Source organism: Saprolegnia parasitica (assembly GCF_000151545.1).
Source record: "Saprolegnia parasitica CBS 223.65 unplaced genomic scaffold supercont2.4, whole genome shotgun sequence".
In the NCBI taxonomy this organism is placed as follows: domain Eukaryota; phylum Oomycota; class Saprolegniomycetes; order Saprolegniales; family Saprolegniaceae; genus Saprolegnia; species Saprolegnia parasitica.
Genome location: NW_012156398.1, coordinates 6,023 through 27,393, shown reverse-complemented (window position 1 = coordinate 27,393; position 21,371 = coordinate 6,023). Strand labels below are relative to the sequence as shown.

The 21,371-nt window shown below is 59.1% G+C and overlaps 7 protein-coding genes across 7 annotated transcripts; 2 read left to right on the top strand and 5 right to left on the bottom strand.

Moving 5' to 3' along the window:
• Positions 1–124: 124 nt before the first annotated feature.
• SPRG_01590 (hypothetical protein) lies at positions 125–3,032 on the top strand. The gene is made up of 5 exons (XM_012339959.1): positions 125–818; positions 867–1,055; positions 1,103–1,177; positions 1,221–2,713; positions 2,766–3,032. The coding sequence occupies exons 1-5, from the start codon at positions 144–146 to the stop codon at positions 2,998–3,000; spliced, it is 2,667 nt and encodes an 888-aa protein (XP_012195349.1). The 5' UTR covers positions 125–143; the 3' UTR covers positions 3,001–3,032.
• Positions 3,033–3,066: 34 nt separating this feature from the next.
• On the bottom strand, positions 3,067–4,138 carry SPRG_19154 (hypothetical protein; the record flags this gene model as incomplete). Its single annotated transcript, XM_012340193.1, has 6 exons — positions 3,067–3,281; positions 3,329–3,451; positions 3,500–3,621; positions 3,664–3,769; positions 3,813–3,982; positions 4,026–4,138. 6 exons carry the CDS (start codon positions 4,136–4,138, stop codon positions 3,067–3,069), a joined length of 849 nt encoding a protein of 282 aa, XP_012195583.1.
• Positions 4,139–4,301: 163 nt separating this feature from the next.
• On the bottom strand, positions 4,302–5,911 carry SPRG_19153 (hypothetical protein; the record flags this gene model as incomplete). The annotated part of the gene is made up of 3 exons (XM_012340192.1): positions 4,302–5,264; positions 5,333–5,403; positions 5,452–5,911. 3 exons carry the CDS (start codon positions 5,909–5,911, stop codon positions 4,302–4,304), a joined length of 1,494 nt encoding a protein of 497 aa, XP_012195582.1.
• A 677-nt stretch (positions 5,912–6,588) lies between these two features.
• Positions 6,589–9,969, bottom strand: SPRG_19152 (hypothetical protein; the record flags this gene model as incomplete). Its single annotated transcript, XM_012340191.1, has 12 exons — positions 6,589–6,816; positions 6,868–7,158; positions 7,201–7,283; positions 7,329–7,536; positions 7,585–7,659; positions 7,709–8,524; positions 8,568–8,953; positions 8,996–9,112; positions 9,166–9,195; positions 9,242–9,393; positions 9,443–9,616; positions 9,668–9,969. The coding sequence occupies 12 exons, from the start codon at positions 9,967–9,969 to the stop codon at positions 6,589–6,591; spliced, it is 2,862 nt and encodes a 953-aa protein (XP_012195581.1).
• A 255-nt stretch (positions 9,970–10,224) lies between these two features.
• Positions 10,225–11,819, bottom strand: SPRG_19151 (hypothetical protein; the record flags this gene model as incomplete). Its single annotated transcript, XM_012340190.1, has 2 exons — positions 10,225–11,327; positions 11,369–11,819. 2 exons carry the CDS (start codon positions 11,817–11,819, stop codon positions 10,225–10,227), a joined length of 1,554 nt encoding a protein of 517 aa, XP_012195580.1.
• Positions 11,820–18,733: 6,914 nt separating this feature from the next.
• Positions 18,734–19,188, top strand: SPRG_19150 (hypothetical protein; the record flags this gene model as incomplete). Its single annotated transcript, XM_012340189.1, has 2 exons — positions 18,734–18,870; positions 18,921–19,188. 2 exons carry the CDS (start codon positions 18,734–18,736, stop codon positions 19,186–19,188), a joined length of 405 nt encoding a protein of 134 aa, XP_012195579.1.
• Positions 19,189–20,849: 1,661 nt separating this feature from the next.
• On the bottom strand, positions 20,850–21,092 carry SPRG_19149 (hypothetical protein; the record flags this gene model as incomplete). Its single annotated transcript, XM_012340188.1, has 2 exons — positions 20,850–20,982; positions 21,034–21,092. Coding segments are annotated over 2 exons (192 nt in total), but the record flags the coding sequence as incomplete, so codon positions are not given.
• Positions 21,093–21,371: the final 279 nt, after the last annotated feature.

The window sequence follows — 21,371 nt, the reverse complement described above, 5'->3', positions numbered from 1 at the left end:
TGAAACACTTACCACAAAACGCACTTAGTACAATATTGTGTTTAACTCTCTATTTGTATTAAGTACGTCGTATCTTGAGCGCTGCGTGACTTAACGCGAACGTCCGGTGTTGGCAGCCCATTTGGAGACTGACTGCAGCAAGCATGGCCGAGCCGCAGTCGCCGACGCTGGCGAGTATGACGATCTCGAGCGTCATGCGGGACATCAAGGAGAAGTTCAAGAACGAAGATGATGAGGCCAACGTCTCGCCCTTCCAGAACCTCGACAAGGCCACGGTGCTGCACGAGACCAAGATCTTTTCGGACGCGGCCATGGTCATGAAGCAGCCGCGCAAGTGCTGCCAGCTCATCACGAAGCTCCTGCACATCTTGACGCAGGGCGAGCCGTTCACGAGCACGGAGAGCACGGACGTCTTCTTCAAGGTCACCAAGCTCTTCCAGGGCAAGGACGCCAACCTCCGCCGCATGATGTACCTCTTCATCAAGGAGGTCGCGGACGCGACGGCGGCCGATGAGGTCATCATTGTCACGCAGAGTCTCACGAAGGACATGAACTGCGACACGGATCTCTACCGTGCGAACGCGATCCGCGTCCTGTGCCGCATCATCGACACGTCGATGCTCGCTGCCATCGAGCGCTACATCAAGCAGGCGATCGTCGACAAGAACCCGCTCGTGTCGTCGTCGGCCCTCGTCTCGGGCATGCACCTTATGCGCAACTCGCCGGACGTTGTGCGCCGCTGGGTCAACGAAGTGCAGGAGGCGCTCAACTCGCCCGTCGACATGGTGCAATACCATGCCCTCGCGCTGCTCTACCAGGTACCTTCTTGTCACCGCCTGCGCGATGTATGGAGCGAGCGTGTCTAGATCCGCCAACACGACAAGCTCGCCGTCTCGAAGCTCATCACGCAGCTCCAGAAGACGAGCCTCAAATCCAACCTGGCGTGCTGCCTCCTCATCCGGTACTCGGCCTCGCTCCTCGCGGACGACCTCACGGGCCCGAACGCGCGTCCGCTGTACCAGTTTCTCGAAAAGATGCTGCGGCACAAGAGCGAGGTAGACATATATACATCCTGTGCATGCTGCAACCCGTCGTTGTCTAGATGGTGCTCTACGAAGCCGCCCGCGCCATCTGCGTGCTTCCGCTCGACGCGCGCGACCTCCAGCCCGCCATCACGGTATGCATGCATGCCATGTCGCTTGCCTGCGATGCGGATGTAGGTGCTGCAAATCCTATTGGGGTCGGTGCGCCCGACGCTTCGCTTTGCGGCCGTGCGTACGCTGAGCCTCGTCGCGCTCACGCAGCCCATGCTCGTGACCAAGTGCAACGAAGACCTCGAGACGCTCATCGGCGACTCGAACCGGTCGATCGCGACGCTGGCGATCACGACCTTGCTCAAGACGGGCGCCGAGTCGAGCGTGGACCGGCTCATGAAGCAGATCAACGCGTTCATGAGCGAGATCGCCGACGAGTTCAAGATCGTCGTCGTCGACGCCATCCGGAACCTCTGCGTCAAGTACCCCCAGAAGCACCGCATGCTGCTGAACGCGCTCGCCACCTTCCTCCGCGACGAGGGCGGGTTCGAGTTCAAGAAGACCATCACCGACGCCATGCTCGACATCATTGACGTCTTGCCGGAAGCGAAGGAGGTTGCGCTCTTGCACCTCTGCGAGTTCATCGAGGACTGCGAGTTTACGCTCTTGAGCTGCAAGATCCTGCACGTTCTCGGGCAAAAGGGCCCGACAACGTCGTCGCCGTCGCGCTACATTCGGTTCATCTACAACCGCATCATCCTCGAGAACGCCACGATCCGCGCTTCCGCCGTCTCGGCGCTCACGTCCTTTGCGATCCGCGTGCCTGCGCTCGCGCCCAGCATCCGGTCGCTCCTCGCACGCTGCATGCTGGACGACGACGACGAGGTCCGCGACCGCGCGACAATGTACCTGCACCTCACGACGACCGGCAGCAGCCACTTCATTGAGAACGACCTCCCCATGGGCGTGCACCAGCTGCAAAAGTCGCTCGAGCAGTACGCGCTGCGCCCGAGCGCCGGCCGCGTCACGCTCGACGCACTCCCGTTCGTGCAGGCCGACGCGCCGCGCGTGACGTCGGCCAAGACGCCGGTGGTCGCTGCGAAAGAAGCCGTGGTGGACCCGGCGAAGGAGCTCTACAAGATCCCTGCGTTTGCGGATCTCGGCCCGCTCTTCCGGTCGTCGAGCCCGATCGAGCTCACGGAAGCTGAGACCGAGTACGTGGTGTCGTGCGTCAAGCACGTCTTCAAGTCGCACCTCGTGCTCGAGTACCAAGTGCTCAACACGGTGCCCGACCAAGTGCTGCGCGACGTGTCGGTCAACTTTGAGCTCATGCTCGAGGACGTGTACGAGGTGCACTCGGTCGTGCCCTTGCCGCAGCTGCCGTACGGCGAGAAGGGCTCATGCTACGTGTGCCTCGCCCACCTCGAGGACGCAGAGTACCCGCTTGTCGCGGTGGCCAACGAACTCAAGTTCCGCGTCATCGAACTGACCAACGGCAAGATCCCGGACGGCGACATGGGCTACAACGAGGAGTACCCGATGGAGGACCTCGAGCTCTCGGCCGCGGACTTTATGGCCAAGGTCCAAGTGCCCGACTTCCGGTCGGCCTGGGAGCACATCGGCGACGAGCACGAAGTCCGCGAGCAGTACGCGCTTCGTTTCCAGTCGCTTGTCGAAGGGTACGCCTCGTTTCTGATATATCTGAGATATCTGATGGATCTGGACGAGTAGTGTCGGCGCGGTCATCGAGTACCTCGGCATGTTTGCCTGCGACAACTCGAGCGTGCCGGCGCCCAAGGCCAAGTCGCACGTTCTCATTCTCTCGGGCGTCTTTGTCGGCGGCGTCAAGGTGCTCGTCAAGTGCCGCCTCAGCCTCGAGGAGGGTGACGGCCAAATGCTGCTGCAGATGGGCGTGCGCTCCGAGGACGAGCTCGTCTCCCGCACGGTCGCCGACTGCATTCGGTAAACACCCCAAATATAACAACATCCTTTTCGCGTACTCGTGCATTTTTTGTACGAGCTCGAGAAGACCTTAGGGCAGGCGCAGCGTCACGTGCAAGTAGAGCGGCTTCTCGGTGAGGAGGTGGACCGCCTTGCGGTGCACGTCGCAGGGCTTGGCGTAGAGCTCCAGGATGAGCGGCCCAGCTTCGCGCACCTCGTCCATCTCGAGCATGGCCCAGCAACGCACGCTCTTTTTGCGCTTGGCTTTTTTGTAGTGCAGCAGCTCGAAGAAGACGGCGCCGTTCTCTGCAATTTCCAATAAGAAAAGAGGGCCATGACGTGGCAGCACGTACGGCGGCGGAGCGATTCCAGCGGCGTTTGCAGCGAAATCGTGTGCTCAAAAGAAATGTACGGCGGGTCGAGCGCGCTGGACGCCGGCAACTCGACCTTGGGCTCGAGGTACCCCGCGTCGTCGCCTACGCCTTGCTGTCAACGCTGCTGCACAGTGCGAGTGGCGAGCGTACTGTAGACCGACACGAGGATCTGCGGGTCGACGTAGCGGGCCACGTCCTTGAGACCGATCTTCTCAATGTGAATCTCAAGCCGCCCGCCCCCGCTCTTGTCCTTGGCGGCCACGTCAGCACCGCTACGTAGGATGGGAGAACCAAGTCTTTAGACATGGCCGTACCGCAGTGAGGGTGGTGTGGCGGCCTTCTCTGGACTGGGCGGCGGCTCCAAGTCGGCGAGGTCGATCGGAAAGACACGCGGCGTGCGCTGGAGGGCCGACTCGAGAACTAGTGGAATGCCGTTGCACCTCAATGCAAATGATCGGGATACCGTCGGCGATTTCGGCCATTTCGTCTTTGGTCGGTCGATTGCCGTGGCCGTCGAGCGAGCTCAGGCAGTTGGTGCGCAGGTTGATGGTCACGACGACCTTCTCGATGAGGTCTTGCTGCTCGGGCGAAAGGTCCATCTCGGGCAGCTCGTCCATGATCCGGATCGATGTCCTAGCCGCCATGATCCAAGCGAAATGGAATTTCGGCGACGCACTGCTCGTAGGCTTCGACGGCCTCGAGGACTTGGCCCCAGCCGTCGGCCTGCACAGCCTCGCGCAGCTGCTTGGTCCACTTGCGATGGCGCTTGATGTCGACGTCCGTCGGCATGCGGGCGACGGTTCAAAAGATCGCAACTGCCAACCGATCTACTACGTCCCAGGACAAAATACGCGATATCTTCCAACAAAGTATCAAGTTGATACTTGCATAGCGGAACACAAAACAAGTGGCGGGTCGTTGGCTTTGAAGCCACAGGAAATGGGATACTCTATTAGCAGGGAAAGTCGCGGACGGCGGTCGCGTGCCAGTCGCTCGCTGCGACCTCGGCGGCCGTCATGTTGGAATGCAGGTGTGCGCGGGCAAAGGCTTGGAGGTTGCGCATGGACGCCGCAAAGAACTTGGTGTCGTCATGGAACTGCTGCTGCGCCGCCTTGGCCATGCGCTCGCGCTGTCCGCCCGTCAAGCTCAGCACGTGGTCGACGGCGTCGCAGAGATCGCCGGACGAGTAGTCGGCTTGGAGGCCGCCAAAACCACCCTTGAGCCCGTGCTCGCCTTCGAAGCCGCCGCCCATGATCTGGTGCGGGTGGTGGTGCACGACCGTCTTGACGTACACACCGCTCTCGGGCGCGACGATGAGCTCGTTCATCGGCGGGCCGTCCGTGGTGATGATGACGCCGCCGGCCGCGCGCGCCTGGTTGATGTAGTGGCCATATCCCTCCCACGTGCTTGCGCAGAGGAAGAAAGAGGTCTCTGCCAAGAGCTTCCCAAACGCCTCCTCGTCGATCGCGTTGTGCTTGAAGTTGATGTTCCTGGCGGCTGCGATCTTGTCGGCGTACTTTTCACCGTAGCCCAAGTCGTACAGGCCCGGGCTCATCGAGAGGTCGAGCGGCGGCAGGTCCGGGCGCGACAGCCAGCACTCGATGACTTGGCCCGTGCCCTTGCTGACGCTGCCGCCCGCGGTGTGCGTGAACCGAACCTTGTTGCGGTAGTCCTTGGGCTTGACGCCGCCAGGGCCGAGCTTGCGAGCAATGTGGCCTGCAATGTCGGCCGTGGTGTGCCGGGTGTAGAAGACGGTCGCGCCGCGCGGGTTGCCCTCTTGCTTGTACCACGCGGTGACGCGGCGGTAGCAGTCGCGCGTCTTGCAGATGACGACGTCGACGCTCCAGTACTCGGGCGACTTGAGCTGGCCCATCTCGATGTTGGGCATGAGGTAGATGGGCTTGTGCTTGGGCCACTCCCACGGCGTCCAGTAGTGGTTAAAAAAGTGATTGGCGTGCGCGGGCACAGGTCGTGGTACGTCACTTTGCGGTTGCGCTGCGCGTCAAAGAACTCGTCTTCAAGCGCCCACTGCGGCAGCAGGCGCGACCGGCCGTCTACACTGCGCATGAGCACATGGAGCGTCGATACCAGAGGGGACGTACACTTGGTGTAGGCGCAGCCGTCTTCGCAGTAGCCCGACCCGCGAAGACCGGAAGGCAGGTAGATGTCAAAGTCGGGGCAGCGACGGAGCTCGTCGAGCACGCCCGGGTCATCGCGGTTCAAGCGCGTCGGGTACGGTGCCTTGGTGGCGTTCGAGCCGTAGTGCCACGTGATGATGTCGTCCGTGCCGCTCGTGCACGCCGCATGCAAGAGGCTGAGGTGCTCGAGGTCGTCCGTGGGCACGCGCTGCGTCTTGGGGGCGTCAAACCAGCACGTCGACGGCTCGTTGACAGCAGGCAGGAAGGGCCCTCCGTCGTCGACCTGCAGGTGCTTGAAGCGCGCCTTGTCCGAGCTGCCAACGCCAAAGTAGTAGACGTTGACGAAGAAGATGGCGAGGATGCCCACGGGGTAGAGGCCACGCAGGCCATGCAGGCGCTGCGTCCGCTTCGGATGGTCGCGCATGGAGGCCAAAACTCGAATCCAACGCAACGCGAGAAATTGCGGCCGCGTTGAGTTGCAATTCAGCTTGAGGTATAAAGTTTCAAGAGGCCATGCGCGCCCGTTTGATTGGTAGAAATAGCACCGTGTCGAGGTTCTCTGGCCTTAAACTGCGGATGCTATACCATTATTGACCAATCAGCACGGTTGATATACATTTTTGATTCGTATTGAGTTTTAGAGTATACAACATTTGAGGGCTGCTAGAAGGACATCAAGCGTTGGACACCGCATCCAATCGCGCCATCTCGCTTCGACAACAAGTCAAGTATAACGTTATATAAGTAATCTGCTCCATTCACACGATGGCGCCCCTCCACGGAGCACTCGGAGAGCCCCCGTTGTTGTTAACGTGAGTCTTATCGGATTTTTTTGGATTAAGGGTCCTACCGTACTAGTATAGGATAGCCCCCGTGCTGCACCAAAATTTTGCTGCACCCACCTCTCCCCCACGACCCCACCAAAGACAAGGTGTTACTCGCACGCGAGTGTCCATGACACGCATTTCTCTCTTGGAATCGACATCGTTCGGTTGATACGTTCAACAGTTGGGGTTCTCCTCATTGTCGGTTAGAATTGTAGCTAACCGGGAGAATGATTCGGTTAGCCGGAACGCATATCCAAGCGTGTCCAGCGTTGTATCAAAAGTCCAATTCGTCGGCGAGCGGCCACAGGGCCTCGTCGTACACCGGGGCGCGCTTGTCCTGCGCGCAGAGCTCAAACGACTTGACCTCCATGGGTTGGAGCGTCACGGTCGTCGGCGACGGGCCCTTGACCGCGTTCGCCGAGAGCGTGAGCTCCTTGACCACGACGTGCTCTGCGCCAGGCACGAGCTGCGTCAGGTCCACAGACGCCGGCTTGGACCACTCCTACAGTTAAAACACTCAGCTCTACGATGCTATGCTAAGTTCCGAACGTACCGAGTGCTCGTGAATGGCAAAGAGGTGGCTCAGACGCACGAGGCGGCAGTGCGGGTGCGCCCAGTGGAGCGCCGTGAGACCAATGTTGGCCGGCCACTTGAGGTCGCCGACCGGCTTCATCTCGACAAAGCCACCCGAGCCGGCGCGGAGGGCTACGAGCGGCGGGACGAACTGCGCGTACGTCGTCGTGCGCAGACGTTCGATCGCCGCTTCATGCGGTCCAACGCTCAGATAAAACTGACCGCGGACCGTGAGGCCTTGGATGCGCGGCTGGTTGTTGGCCAGTTGGATCTATCGCACACGCTTGTCGTAGATCCTCGTCTTGCGTCGTACCGTTTCCGTCTCGTTGAGCGCCTCGTCGACGCCGCGGTGGTCGTCGCCGAGCACGCGGCGGTGCACCATCACGTCCAATTGCCCTAAAAACAGTAGTTCATGAGCCGTGAGGTCAATGAGATTTCTACCATCTTTGAGACTCGCGCAGCCCTGGGCACGGTCCGTGAGGACGTTGAGCTGCACTTTGTCGTCACGGAGGTAGGCGCCGGTCGTGATGGGCACGTAGTTGGCAGCCACATGCTCCTCGTCGTTGTGCAGCGTGAGGTTCCACGTTTCGCGAAAGTCGCGCACACGCTCGATGTACTCGAGCCCGTTCGAGTCCGTGTACCAGCGTTTCTAGCCGACAGGTTGGTGGGATGGTACTCTCAAGATGCGCGTCCTTACGTTCGAGGCCACGTTCGAGTCGAAGCGCAGAATCACTTCCTTGCCTTGGTGGTCGTCGATCGGGATCGGACCCACCTGAGATGACACCGTGAGCCTCCTTGACAGCAGCGATCGAAGGCGGTACCGTCCACTCGACCACGAGCGACGTGTCCCACGGACGGAGCTGGTAGCTGAGGACGCCCATGCTGCCAAAGCGGAACCAGCACGACTGGCGCAGTGGCACCACGTCACAGCCATGACTCGAGACGGAAGGAAAGTCATGGAGCGTGCTCGTGTTGGGGCGGAAGATGTACGCGCCCGAGTTGACGTCGTTGCCGTTCCAGTACGACTGGTAGTAGCCAAATCTGGTCGACATACGCACCTGCGTCTGGGTCGCCTTGTCCAAAAGACTCGCCAGACTACCCTTGGTCACGTCCAACGTGGCCTTGATGTGGTCGTTCTCGAGGATCGAGATGTCGGCCGCCGTCGACGTCGCCGCCGGCTTGGTCTTGGTCACGCGGAAGCGCTGAAGGCTCAGCGCCGGCACGTCGGCCTGCAAGAGCAGCGTGTGCGGTGCGGCCTTGGCGTCCAAATGCACGGGCACGTAGGGCACGACCGCCGACGGAACGTGCGCGTTGGTTGCCGCCAGCGCAACGTCTGCGCCCGGCGTATCGATCGGCAGCGAGACGCCAAACGTACGCGCGAACGGCAGCGGGTTGTACACGACGACCTCGAACGTCTCGGAGGCCGACGTCGAAGGTTCGCAGAGGCTCACGTTGGCCAAGAGACAGGTTGCAAAAGGCGATTCCGAAGCGCCGAGGAGATGATTGAGCTGCGTCTCGGCGGACGCGAGGCCTTCCGAGAGCCGCTGGGCGTAGTCGTTCGAGACGTGCTGCTTCTCCGTGCCGCTGATACCGTCGTGGTGCTGCACCAGCCCGACGCTCGCCGTCAAGTGCAACAGCTACCTTCATCGATGAGCAGAAAAAATGGGTACTATGTGTGACTACCTTGGACGACGTCGTCGCGTGCACTTCGAGCTGGCGCATCGTCTGGAGGATGCCGTTGGCGACGCGGGCAAAGCGCTTGAGGCCCGGACGACTCGTAAAGTAGCCCGTCCTACGCCATCTCTGAGATGGCACATGGGAAGAGGCGGCGTCGTACCAGTAGGCGTACGTCTGGTCGGCGTACGGGAAGAAGTCGTCCGTCTTGGTCGTCCACTGCAGCGACTTGTCGGCGAGCTTGAGGTCCGTGTAGTGGCCAATGGTCGAGTAAAAGGCGTTGACGCGGCCGTCCTGGTTGGCGTAGTGGATGAGCTTGTCCATATTCTTGAACCACTTGAGGCTGTTCTGGTACGAAAAGTCCATGCCCATGGGCCAAAAGATATGGTTGCCTGCATCCACAGTTTCTCACCAACGTACTACCGTGCTAATACCTTTGGTGTGCTTGGCGCGCTCGAGGCTCTTTTCGACAAAGTACTGGACCTTGTCGCACACGTTAAAGTCGTGGAGGTCCGGGTCGTCCTTGATCGGCGCGCAGTCGTCAAAGAAAACTCGTGCGGCGACCCGTATCCGTCCTGGATCACGCCCGTAAAGACCTGTTCACCGCGCGACGGCGACGGCTGCCACATGAACTCTACGCCGCCGTCGTCCAACAATCGTCCATATATATATATATGTACCAAAGTCCTTGGTCGCCTTGCGCTTCTCGTAGTCTTGGTAGTCGATGCGCGCAAAGTAGAGCGCGTCAAAGTTGACGCCGGCCGAGAGGAGCGAGCCTTGCGTCGACGAGTGGCCAAACGGATCGATCTGCCACCCGATGCGCGGCTTGACGCTAGTTGCAGGAGCTTGACATTTAGATGCAATCACGACAGGAAGCATACCCAAACTCGTGGACCAAGAAGCCGTGGCCGAGCGCGGTCTGGTCGATCATGACCGAGTAGTGGGCCGCCGCCTCGTCGTGCATGACCCAGCCGCCGTTGACTGACAAGTCCAAGCGCCCTTCTTTCACGAGTTTCTTGACGATCGTCTTCATCTCGTGCGACTGCTCGCGCCACCTAGTTCCCACGTCATGGGCAGGGGTATTGGCGATGGGAAGACGTGTGTACCAGCGCTGGAAGAACGACTGCTCCACGTACATGAAGCGCCGGTCCGGGTTCTTGAGCAGCTCGGTGACGACCGTATCGAGGATGTAGTCGACGTTCTGCGAAAAGTACTCGTCGACGGTGTACAGCCAGCCCGGGTCGTCGTGCGTGTGGGGCACGAGGTGCACGTTGAGCTTCTCCGTCGACACACCCGCGCTCGTGTTGTAGTGGCCGCCGATCGGGCCCGTGGGCTGCCACCCGCCGCAAGAGGGCAGGTCCGTGGCGCTGGCCAGGCCCAGCGCGCTTGCAACCGCACCGAACCGCATCGTCGTCGCTTCTTGCATAGTGCAATCTAAGATCTGGTTTCTATCTCTCAAACTTGATACTTTCTACGGCTTGGTCGGGGTGCCTTACAAACCGCAAGAGGCGACCGAAAGACCCGGCGACGACATTGCATTTCAGAGGTTTTCCAGTCCATTGACACGCATGGCGGTCGTCCGGCGATCGCTGACAACTAGTCTTTCAACATTACACTTGTATAACGATATGTAATGAGTGAGCTATGCTATTGGTGGCGCAGCTTATATGCACGGCACGTCCCGGACCGCCGTGTCTTGCCAGTTGCCGGCCGCGACCTCGGCGGCCGTCATGTTGGAGCGCAGCTGAGCGCGCGCAAACGCTCGGAGGTCGCGCATGGACGCCGCAAAGAACTTGGTGTCGTCGTGGAACTGCTGCTGCGCCGCCTTGGCCATGCGCTCGCGCTCGCCGCCCGACAGGCTCAGCACGTGGTCCACTGCGTCGCAGAGATCGCCGGACGAGTAGTCGGCTTGGAGGCCGCCGACGTCGCGGAGCCCGTGCTCGCCTTCAAAGCCGCCGCCCAGGATCTGGTGCGGGTGGTGGTGCACGACCGTCTTGACGTACACACCGCTCTCGGGCGCGACGATGAGCTCGTTCATCGGCGGCGCATCGGTTGTGATGATGACGCCGCCGGCCGCGCGCGCCTGGTTGATGTAGTGGCCGTAGCCTTCCCACCGACTTGCGCAGAGGAAGAAAGAGGTCTCGGCGAGTCGCTTCCCAAACGTCTCTTCGTTGATCGCGCTGTGTTGAAAGTTGATGTTCTTGGCGGCTGCGATTCTCTCGGCGTACTTGTCGCCGTAGCCCATATCGTAGAGACTCTGGCTCATCGAGAGGTCGAGCGGCGGCAGGTCCGGTCGCGACAGCCAGCACTGGATGACCTGGTCCGTGCCCTTGCTGACGCTGCCGCCGGCCGAGTGCGTGAACCGAACCTTGTCGCGGTAGTCCTTGGGCTTGACGCCGCCAGGGCCGAGCTTGCGCGAAATGTGGCCTGCAATGTCGGCGGTCGTGTGCCGGGTGTAGAAGACGGCAGCACCATTCGGGTTGCCCTCTTGCTCGTACCACTTGGTCACGCGCTGATAGCAGTCGCGCGACTTGCAGATGACGACGCCGGCGCTCCAGTACTGCGGCGACTTCAGTTCGCCCATCTCAATGTTGGGCATGAGGTAGATGGGCTTGTGCTTGGGCCACTCCCACGGCGGCCAGTAGTGGTTGAAGAAGATGACTGGCGTGCGCGGGCACAAGTCGAAGTACTTGACCTTGCGGTTGGTCTGCGGGTCCAAGTACTCGTCTTCGAACGCCCAGATGGGCAGCAAGCGCGATTGACCGTCTAGCAAACCATCAGCAGCTAGCAGGGATGAGCGCACGTACACTTGGCGTAGGCGCAGCCGTCCTCGCAGTAGCCCGAGCCACGGAGGCCGCTCGGGAGAAACACATCATAGTCGGGGCAGCGCCGGAGCTCGTCAAGCACGCGCGGGTCGTCGCGCCGCAGCCGCGTCGGGTACGGTGTCGTGGTCGCGTTCGTGCCATACTGCCAGGTAATGATGTCGTCCGACTCGGTCGTGCACGCAGCGTGCAGAAGGCTGAGGTGCTCGAGGTCGTCCGTGGGCACGCGCTGCGTCTTGGGGTCGTCAAACCAGCAGGTTGCGTCTGTGGTCGGCGCCCGCTGCACGAACGCTGGCTTCTTGAGGCGCGGGCCTGCCTCGGTGCTGTCAGGCGCGCGGAAGAGGGTCATGTTGACCAAGAAGATGAGGAGGATGCACGCGGGGAAGAGCACGCGGAGGCTCATGGGCCACGTGTGCGCCGGCTGCTTCTTGGCCATGAGCGGCCGATTTGGGAAATACCGAGCACGTCCTGCACTTTAACTCGCATCTTCGAACTTCGCTCGCAGCTTCGAGAATTCGATTGGCCAATCAGATCCGTCTCTGCCGAAGGAGAGCTGTCCATCGGCAAATGCACCTTGGCTGGACTACATTGTACATCACGCTGCAGCAACAACACAACGAACAACCCTTGATAACTAACATGAGCTGAGCTGTGCACGAAGAGCTCCGGAGTCAGGCTTCAGTCCGACGCGTTTCGAGGGCGTTTTGCGAGAACCGAAAAGTTGTCATCAAGATCGTGCTAGCTCAAAGATCGGGGGAAACCATTGATTTGATAGACGGTTATTCGTCAATAGTCCATTGCTGGACAGAAACGTGGCGTTTAGAACCACCCGCCGCAACGGAACGGCGAAAAGAGACCGCAGCCGCCACCAAGACCCCAGCCAAAGCCACCGCCACCACAGATCGAGCCAAAGCACTCCTTCTGGCCACCCTCGCGGAGGTTTTGTGGTGTCTGGTCTGCCTCGGGGCTCAGTTTGGCGATTGCCGGCGTGTCGACGGCAGCAGCGGCCGCAAAAGTGCTAGCGACGAGCGCGAGCGCGGTGACGACAAACTTGACCATGATGCGATGGAGACACGGAGAAAGCAAAACTGAATGCGCATCAATGCATCGAGGCGGAGGAGGACACCCAGTCACGATCTGTCATGGAACCGATCTTTCTCAGTGGCGACCTTTCCGTGATAGGATGGGATGTGCGATTCAAGATATACTAGTATGCATTTAAGGTCAATGCCAGAGATAAGATCGTAGTGCCATCTTGGTGGCACCACGCCAGGGCGCGACGCCACTTGTTGGTAGTATCGCGTTTGAAATGGAATCGCCCATAATTTGCACAATGATAGAGACTACTTTGAGGAGCAGAGCAAGCCACACCTCGTTGCCGCTGCCGCCCTACAACGCGCGCAATGCTTGACCAAAGATAGAAAGCGCTCTAAAAACGTTAAGAAGCAAATGACCACGTTGGTACGCGGTTCGCCTACTACATTTGTATTAGCGACGATCTCCCCCCTTCCACGCGATCAAGAATGCGACTCATAGCAACATTCTTGGAGTTACTACGCCCAAAGCAAATGCTTCCAAAGCCGTCATATCCTGTGGAGGGATTGGGACGAGTCGCAATGGTCGGACGTGGGCTCCTCTTTCGCAAGTACCAGGCTATAATGCGCCCTCGTATACCCGAGATGAGGTATTCACAAGTTGACCCGATTTCTATGATGTGGCACTCGGAGAAGGTCCCATTTCCGCACAAACGTTCAGTCGTGTAAAAACAAGTGTAAAAACAAGCCCGACACAGGCGAAACGTAGTGCTTCTACGCGACACTTGGGAAACCTTTGGGCGGTGCTCAATCTGCAATTTGTGCTCCAGTGCCTCGTTCGCATGGCACCGCGTCGCACGGCAGGGTGGTCGCAAGCGGGCGTCCTGTGCACTGTGGACGGTGAAACTTGTGTGGCCGAGGTCCTTCCTGAGGACCTTCTTTCGTCACGCATCCCTATCAATAAGTACATAGGTTCACCAGACAAGCGCTTGCAAAAATCACTGCGTCCTCATGCAGCGTGCAGATGCTTCTTGTCGAGGACTGATGCCTCGCCAAGCACGATTGGTGGCACCAGCACCATTTTAAGCAGCGTCGCAGCCATTGAGCGTCGGCGCGTATACCTTGACGCAGGTCGCTTGGCGCAGGTGTACAGCGTACACAGGCGCGAGAGTCTCGCGGAGGTGTCACCCCAGTGTCGGGTCGTGGCTGCTGGCGTCGATGCAGCTCTGGTCACCGTTATCGGCGCCGTAGCGGTAGAAAGACCATTGATTTCACACTAGCGCGCTGTGAGAAATATAGTCGATGCGCCGAGACGAACACCGACAGCGACAACGTCGCGCCTGTGCGGACGATGGCATCGAACTCGTTGCATCGATATATCCGGACATCTTCCGGATACCAAAACCCAGTGCAAATTTCAAGATGGTCAACTCGGCGACAAGTCACACCGCATTGTAGGCGCTGTACTCGCGCCGCGTTGCGTTCGAAGAGCGCACGTCATCTTGCGGCATGGAGCGTGATAGATACAACCTCGAGCACCTCACGCATTACGTCCTGCTGCTTGCACACGACAGTCAGCATCGAGACTACGAGCGCGGCCGTGCGCGAGGCCGGCGGCGGCACGTTCAAGGACTTCAAGCGTAACATCTCGGCGCACGGTGGCAAGCTCATTTCAACTTCCGTCTTGCGCGCAGTCGACGATCCGGCGTGGCGTACCAAGCAGACCGAACCGCAAGACGGCAGACGCCATGCTGGCGCTGCAGTCGATGAAGGTGGGGCACTCCATCGATGTTCCGTCGCTTGCGCTCGTCATATCCGCGCTGAAGCACGTCTTGACGGCCCGCATCTCCGAGACGAAGAAGATTTTTGCCGGCAGCATGTGCGCGATGGTCAACAACGCCAAGGACCCCGCGCCGTATCTCCTCGACACGATCGCGCCCTGCCTCCAGATGCAGCTACTTGAGCTAATATCCGAGGTCCGCACGGTCGCGTCCAAGGCGCTTGGAATGTTCGTCAAGGGCCTTGGCCACAGTCACTTCCCGCACCTCGTGCCTTCGCTGCTGCAAACCATCGAGTCGGAGTCGGTCAAGCGCAAGGGTACATAAATTCAATAGGGTGTGTAACGGAATCTATTTTGGGCCGCGCGGCATTTTACATGTGGCGGACAAAACGCCATCAGCGTTCGCAAAATTTGGACGAGGAAACTTATCTGGGGGGAACAACTTTAATGATGGAAAGCGTTCAGCTAAGTTGCACAATTCGATTAAGTTTCGAAAGCCATTCGTTTAAATATTGAAAATATCAAAGGCCAGCGCCATGGGCTAGTAGCGCTGGGAACCGCGCCATGTTGTCATGCCGACGCCGTCGATCGAGATGCCCAGGCAGAAGAAGACGACCATTTCCCGTCCACGACACCGTCGTTGTTGAGCGGAAGCTGGTACACGTCGACAATGCAGCTGTCACGCGTCGACAATGCGGGCGTACTGTAGCATCTAGGCCTGCTGCATGTCATTCAGCGGTCCCGTGCGCAGTGCTGGCAAGAGCGCGCTGATCTTGGCGAGCACCCACGCATTGGTGTCGTCTTCGTCAGCAGCTTTGGCAGATGTGAGGCCAAGCCGACGCGCATCGCGAGCAAAGTTGGAGCGCTTGGACGTGCACTTGCTGCACTCGTCGCCGATGGAGCTCGCGGCCAGCACGATGGGGCAGTCGCGAGTGCGGTAGCGTCCCATGGCAAACGCAAGTGGCTGGTAGAGCTCGATCGATGCATTGGGCGGCAGGTCGCTTCGAACGCCGTTGCAGAGCTTCAAGCTCGTCTCCAAGACCCGTGGCGGCGCTGTCGCAGGTTGTTCAATCGACGGTGATGCCAGGGGTAGCGCTGCAGGCTGAGCTTCTCGTGGCGATGGAGGTGGTGACGGAGGAGGCTTTGACCGGCGCCGAAGGGTGTCAGCACTCTTCTTGGCCGCCATATTGTCGCGCCGTACTCTGACGTCGCAGGTGCTGCAGAGACCGTTGGAGCGTATGCGGTCGTAGCCGGATGCTGGACAAGTGCGTGAGCAACTCCGACACTGCAACGAGGGCTGCAGTCCAGGCTCGGGCGCGGGCTCCAGCTCCGCTGGACGGTCGACCCCGCAGATCATCAGCGCAACCAACTGCCAGCCTCAGACTGGATATGAAACGGCCGGGCTTGGATTCTGCGATCTTTTCCCGGTTGGCAAGATACCCTTTTCATGACGACCAACGACGATTGGCTCATGCGCCCCGAAGGCTACATTTTTAATGGGATGTAGCCGCATTCCTGGACTACGTATTAAGCTAGGGGGCAAGTCTCGGGGCGCATGTGCCAATCGTCGTTGGATGCCCCAAGATGACCACATTAGGACCGCAGAAGCGTAATAAAAAAGACAAACACAAAATATTTTGAGTATTTTAAATATGCTTTATTTTATTACAGAGCGCGGCACTCGTCGCGTTTTGCATGGAGAAACCGTCTGACACATCCATTTCTGGAAAGGCCAGGAATGGGCCCAAAATAAATTCCGTTACACACCCTATTGAATTTATGTACCCTTGGTCAAGCGGTAGCGTTCGGCCCAGGGGCTCTGCGAGGTACTCGCCAACCTTGACGCGGGCGTGCTTGGCCACGGCCTACGCGATAAAATCTTCCGATTGCGCCACCCAAGGCCACGACCCTCTGTGTACTGGCGTTCCCCTTGCCGGCGCTCGACAAAGGCTTCTCCAAGTACACTGCCCCAAAGATTCTGCCGCCAAGTCCTACACAGCTGTGGCGTGCGAAGCTGGCGTGCGCAAGTGGACGACCCAATCGATACGACTGTTGTTTGCTTTTGCTTTCATATATAAATCTACAAGGAGTAGCTCTGTGTTAGCGCCGGAGGAGCGTCTCGAGTCGGCGCTGCTCGGCGGCCTTGCGCTCGGCGCGCTCGCGTCGAAGCTGCTCGAGGCGAATGGAGGAAGACGACGATGACTTGGCTGTCTTCGTCTTCTTGAGCCCCGTATTCGTAGTGAATGTATTACCGGCAAAGGCGAGTGCGTCAGCGTCCCGCGTATCGTTGGTGGTGGCCATGAGCGCCTTGGGTCGGCCCACGATGGCAGCCATGGTGGCGACGTTGTCGTCTTGGCTCTGCTGTAGGGCAAGCTTGCGAGGGCGGCTTGCGTCGGCCTATCTGGCAGTGGACCGGGCTCAGCGCACCGCCGAGCGCGATGCCTTCGTCTGAATACTTCTTGGTGCTGGCGACTGGCGGCGGCGCAGTCTCGTCGGGCGCAAAGAGGTCGATGGCCGGCGGCGTCGGCTTGATCTTCTTGAGCGCCTCGACGCGGCCGTCAAGGTCCGCTTCTTGCGGAAGGCAGCGCGCTCTGCCTCTTGGAGCAGCTGCTCGTCGCGCTGGACCTTCCTGATGTTCGCGCGCGTCCACACCACTTCTTGTGCATGTGGCTCGTTTGGAATCGATCTGGAATGCATTGGCTCCATGCTCGATTCTTTCGAGCCAATCACAAGACTTGGCTCACTCGTCGTAAATAGTGTGAGCACTATTCAGCCCAACAACGTATCGCAGCCCACAGACGCGCCAGCGCCACGTAGCAGCCGGGTATACCTCTCCACACTGTTTCTGAATGACGTGCATGTCGTTTCCGACGCTGCACGTGGCGCAATCACGCGCAAATCGATTTTCCATTTTCGAGGTGGTGACGGAATTGCCCAAATACTTCACGAGACATCGCGGGGTTCCAAAGCTCCAAAGACCGTAAGACTGGCTGCCACAGTTGGCAATGGGTCTCGACCCGGTGTGCGACCAGTTTGTTGGTCGCCGTCGTTGTTTGGGCACTCACACGAAACTCGAACTGCCGAGCGTCGGTTTTCGCGAAATGCGGCATGCAATTTCGGTTGGAAATGCGTCGGAGTCGCGAAAACCAAGGACGCCATCTCATTTGTATTCATGTTAAAGAGCGTGTTGCATGTGGCCGAGGGAGGCAAAGTGCGCGCGGTACCGCTGCGTGCTGAGGCCTCGTATCATGACACAGTATATCGGTGTAGCGAAAAAGCACACTATATCTTATATATTGTTTGCCGCTGTCATTTGCTCTCACTACAGAGCTCGCACGGCGACGCCACATAGCAGTTTGGACTCCCCAAAGTGTGGTCTAGCACTCTGGCGAGTATGGGCGATTTCATTTTCAAACTTGATTCTGGTCGATCCGTCGGCGCACGGGCCTGTGTTCGCCCAAATATGGTTATTTATGGTTGTAAATGGCGAACGCCAAGAATAATGACCAGCGACGCCAGAAAGACGACCCCGAGAGGTGACGCCGAGGCTCCTCGGGCACCACTGATGCTGCTGCATTGTGTTCGACGAGACTCCATCAACAGTCTCTACGCACACGCCATCACGAGGTATCGCTCGATCGCAATGCAGCGTTCCTTGTTGGTCTCCCTCATTTTCGTCAACGCCAGGCCAGTTGTTGAGCCTACTTTTAGCACGGAGTGAGCTCCGACATCGAGTTTGACGCCACTGTGATGTGATACGTTCTTGAGGTGGTACATCTTTCGTACCCACAGCAGGCGGTTGATGTGTCTCTGTCGATCGCAAGCTACGTGCACGAGCTGGCGTCGCAGTAGCCCGTTCTTGCTTGGATCGACGGCCTTTCCTCAATGACTGTATCCGGATATCCGGATGGCAAACGAATGACGTGACGTCATTTGACACAGGAATAAAAACACATACAAGTATCAAGCTGTTTTATTATGAGCTTTGGCTAAACCCACACCTCCGTTTATGATCTAGCACCGAGAGTCCCTGGAATCTATTGCGTACGATAGAGCTGTCAATGCCACAAATAGGATGAATCTACTCTTTAGTGTTGGTGTGTAGGCCGGCGAGACGATACCCGAAGCTTTGTGCAGCGGAAACCTTACGCAAAGGGATACATTGGGTGATTTTAGACTACCGAGGCCACCCAAGCTTGCGCCGACAGGCCAATCAACTGGCCGCGGATTTGATTTTCCGTCCCGCACCATCATCGGCCGAAAAGCTGGCGACGGCTGGCGTCCATCTCAGGCGAGTCGTTCGACGCGGGCTTTGGCCCGCTTTACTACTGGCGCCAGCCGAGCCGGACGCTGGTGTCAGAGCGCGCAGGCGAGTGGGGCAGCGTGCCCACGAGATGTCGTTCGCGCAGCTCGCCATCCAACCTGTTGCTCCGCTCGGGCCCAGCGCTCAGGCTCCGCCCAGGCGCCCAAGGCCGCGACGCAAACCACGGCTAAGACGACGACGCCCTAGCAGCTGCGCCACGAGCGACCGCTGACATGCGCGCAGTGTACAAGGTACCGGAGATCGGGCTGCATAATATGCAGCTCCAGAGGTTGGATCCAAGCGCTCGGCGGCGTTCAAGGCACACGTGCGTTGAAGACTCTTCGACGTTGACGACCCGCCGCGCGACTGCGTACGTCCAAGCAAGCGATCGACTTGACGCATTTCTTTCTGCACGGCTAGATCCACGCGCTCCTGCAGATCTCCCGCACGTTGGTGGCACACGATTCGCGCGTCGCTCGTCCGCCAGCTCGCGATCAAGAAGAAGGCGACCATCCGCCCGACCAAGCGTGCGTCGACATCCTCCTCTTTGCGTCGCTCAAGTGACAGATATCCAAGCCGACCTTGCTGCACGTGCTCATCGAATGTCCACTCGGTCGTGTACACGATGGAGCCATGCAGATGCTCGACCCGCTCAAGGTCCGTCGCCTCGTTGTCGTCAAGGGCTTGAAGCTCTAGGCAGCTCTCAAGGTCGAAGCGTTGGGCGACTGCGCGATCGACGGGCCGCAGACGGTACTCTTCCATTTCCACGCTGATAGGCTTCACACGATCACGTTGTAGGCGGCGTTTCTCTTCAAAATGACGACGCCAATAGATCGGCAACCGCACGGCACCGAGCGTCATCCATCGTTTGCCCAAAGTTAAGATCTTTGCCAACATCAACGCCAAGCTTTGTGCGCTTTTATCCTTGCGCGAGGTAGCCACGTGCCCCGAGACGCTCGCAGAGGCCCTCACCGAGTACTGGAAACGCGTGCTCTTCGAGCTCAAGCCTAAGAAAGGCGACATGGACCGCGAAGGCGCCAAGTAGAAACATGGGCGTAGAAATAATACGAGCAAAGAGGCAAAGAGGCGGGAGCTCGACACTATCGGTTGGCTTTTCGGACCTCGTGGTCAGCAGCACCAGCTCCGCAGATCGCAGCGCGTTTGGCTCGCTTCTCTCGGAGTTGCTCTCGGTGTACTGGCGGCGCTGTCGGCAAGGTCGCGCCCAATGGGACCGTGACTGCGTGAGCCGTGCTCCACATGTCCTTGATGAAGTCGCAGTCTACGACGAAGTGGCGGTATGTCTCGTGCTCGGGGCAGAAGATGCACGCTTGGTCGGCCCTGTCGAGCCGCGCGGATCTTGACCGCGCGGAGCATCACTCGGTAGATGAAGTCAGCCTACTTGGTTAAGATGACTTTGAGTAGTCAGAGCTCGGCTGCGGAGGCTACGGCAGCAGACGACTCGTCGAAGTCATCATCGATGTATAACATGACGTGGTATCACGCTCTTCTAACCAATCCGAGAGACATGAGTGTACGTAGTACTCGTATCCAGCACCCAAGCGGTTCTGCATATAAAACAAACACAGGACGTGGTATTTTCATCATCACGGGTCCAAAAGCTGCCGCTAAATGTTGCGCAGCTGGTACGATCGTTGAACGCATTGACAAACGTCGTCTGGAGCTGCGGTAAGAGGAGCTGGAGCGCAACGCGACTCTTGACGAGCAAAATCTTGGGCGTCGAGAGACTCGTAGCCTTGACGTGGCTGAGGAAGCGGCCCATAGAGACCCCAAAATGAGCGGTGATCTGGATGCTCGCGACGGACGCCAGCTGCACACGCTCGTAGTGACCGTTTTGGCAATCTGGCGCGCCACGGGCGTACTGACTAGAGCTTGCCCGTGCGCAGAAACACTTCGAGGCCCTTGCCCGAGACGGGCTCAATGTGCGCAATCGCTTGGACGTTGGACAAAGTCATCGGTGTCCAGAGAAGGAGCAGCACATAGCACCTGCGCGACTTGACCTCAGCGTATTGAGCTGCTTCTAGTGGAAAACGTTGAATGCACCAGCGGCCGCGCAGCGGACGAAAGCTCTGAGCTGCCTCTTGGGCGAGCACGGCAAGACAGAGACTGACGCCCTGAAACGTGCCGGCGGAGTTTATTGGGTTGCGACCTGCGCGCTGGATTGAAACGATCTTGGGCATGACGCGTTTCTCGAGCTGGGTATAGCTGCCGCAGCTCACTGAAGGCTGCGAGACACGCTGAGTTGTTCGCGTGCCTCGAAGCTTCTGCTGGTGCCGGATTTGATCTCGTCGACTCTGCTGTCACGGTGACGTGGACGACCCGGCGTTGATGCTACACATCGCCATCGAGACGACGAGCGTAAAGCGGTCGTGTCCAAATCAACTCTAAAGGGCGACAGCAACGATCGAGACAAGAGATCGAGCGGTCCATCTTCGCCCGCGTGTCGTTCGTCGAGCGCAACCTACTGGACCAATATGCAAGATCAGTCGCAAGTGCAGGGACGTTGGGCACTTGCCGAGGTGCAGCAAGACGCAAAAGTGAAGAGGCTTGACACCTGCACCAGAAATGATGTCGCTAGGGGTTCGCGACGAGGTGCTGGGTCTTGCGCAGGCTGCTCCAGCGTCTTGATCTCGTGGCGCTTCTTGTACGCGCCCTAGGTGCTGTAGCCGCCGTGCTGCGGTGCGTCGTAGGCCTCTGTCTTGGACGTGGCGCGCGCTCTCGTGTGGCTGCTCCATACGAACGCTCGGGCCATGCTGAGCGCAGCATCAATAGAGCGTTGGTGGCCAGCAGCGAAGAGCATGGCCATCAAGCTGCGTAGCAAAATCGGGGACTACCTCGTTGGTTGTGGGTCGA

What these genes read in the sequence shown, in the direction of transcription:
- SPRG_01590 (XM_012339959.1), top strand. Translation starts at nt 144, where the DNA reads ATGGCCGAGCCGCAGTCGCCGACGCTGGCGAGTATGACGATCTCGAGC. An exon ending in CCCTCGCGCTGCTCTACCAG is followed by an intron (nt 819 to 866) that starts GTACCTTCTTGT and finishes GAGCGTGTCTAG; the next exon opens with ATCCGCCAACACGACAAGCT. An exon ending in TTCCAGTCGCTTGTCGAAGG is followed by an intron (nt 2,714 to 2,765) that starts GTACGCCTCGTT and finishes CTGGACGAGTAG; the next exon opens with TGTCGGCGCGGTCATCGAGT.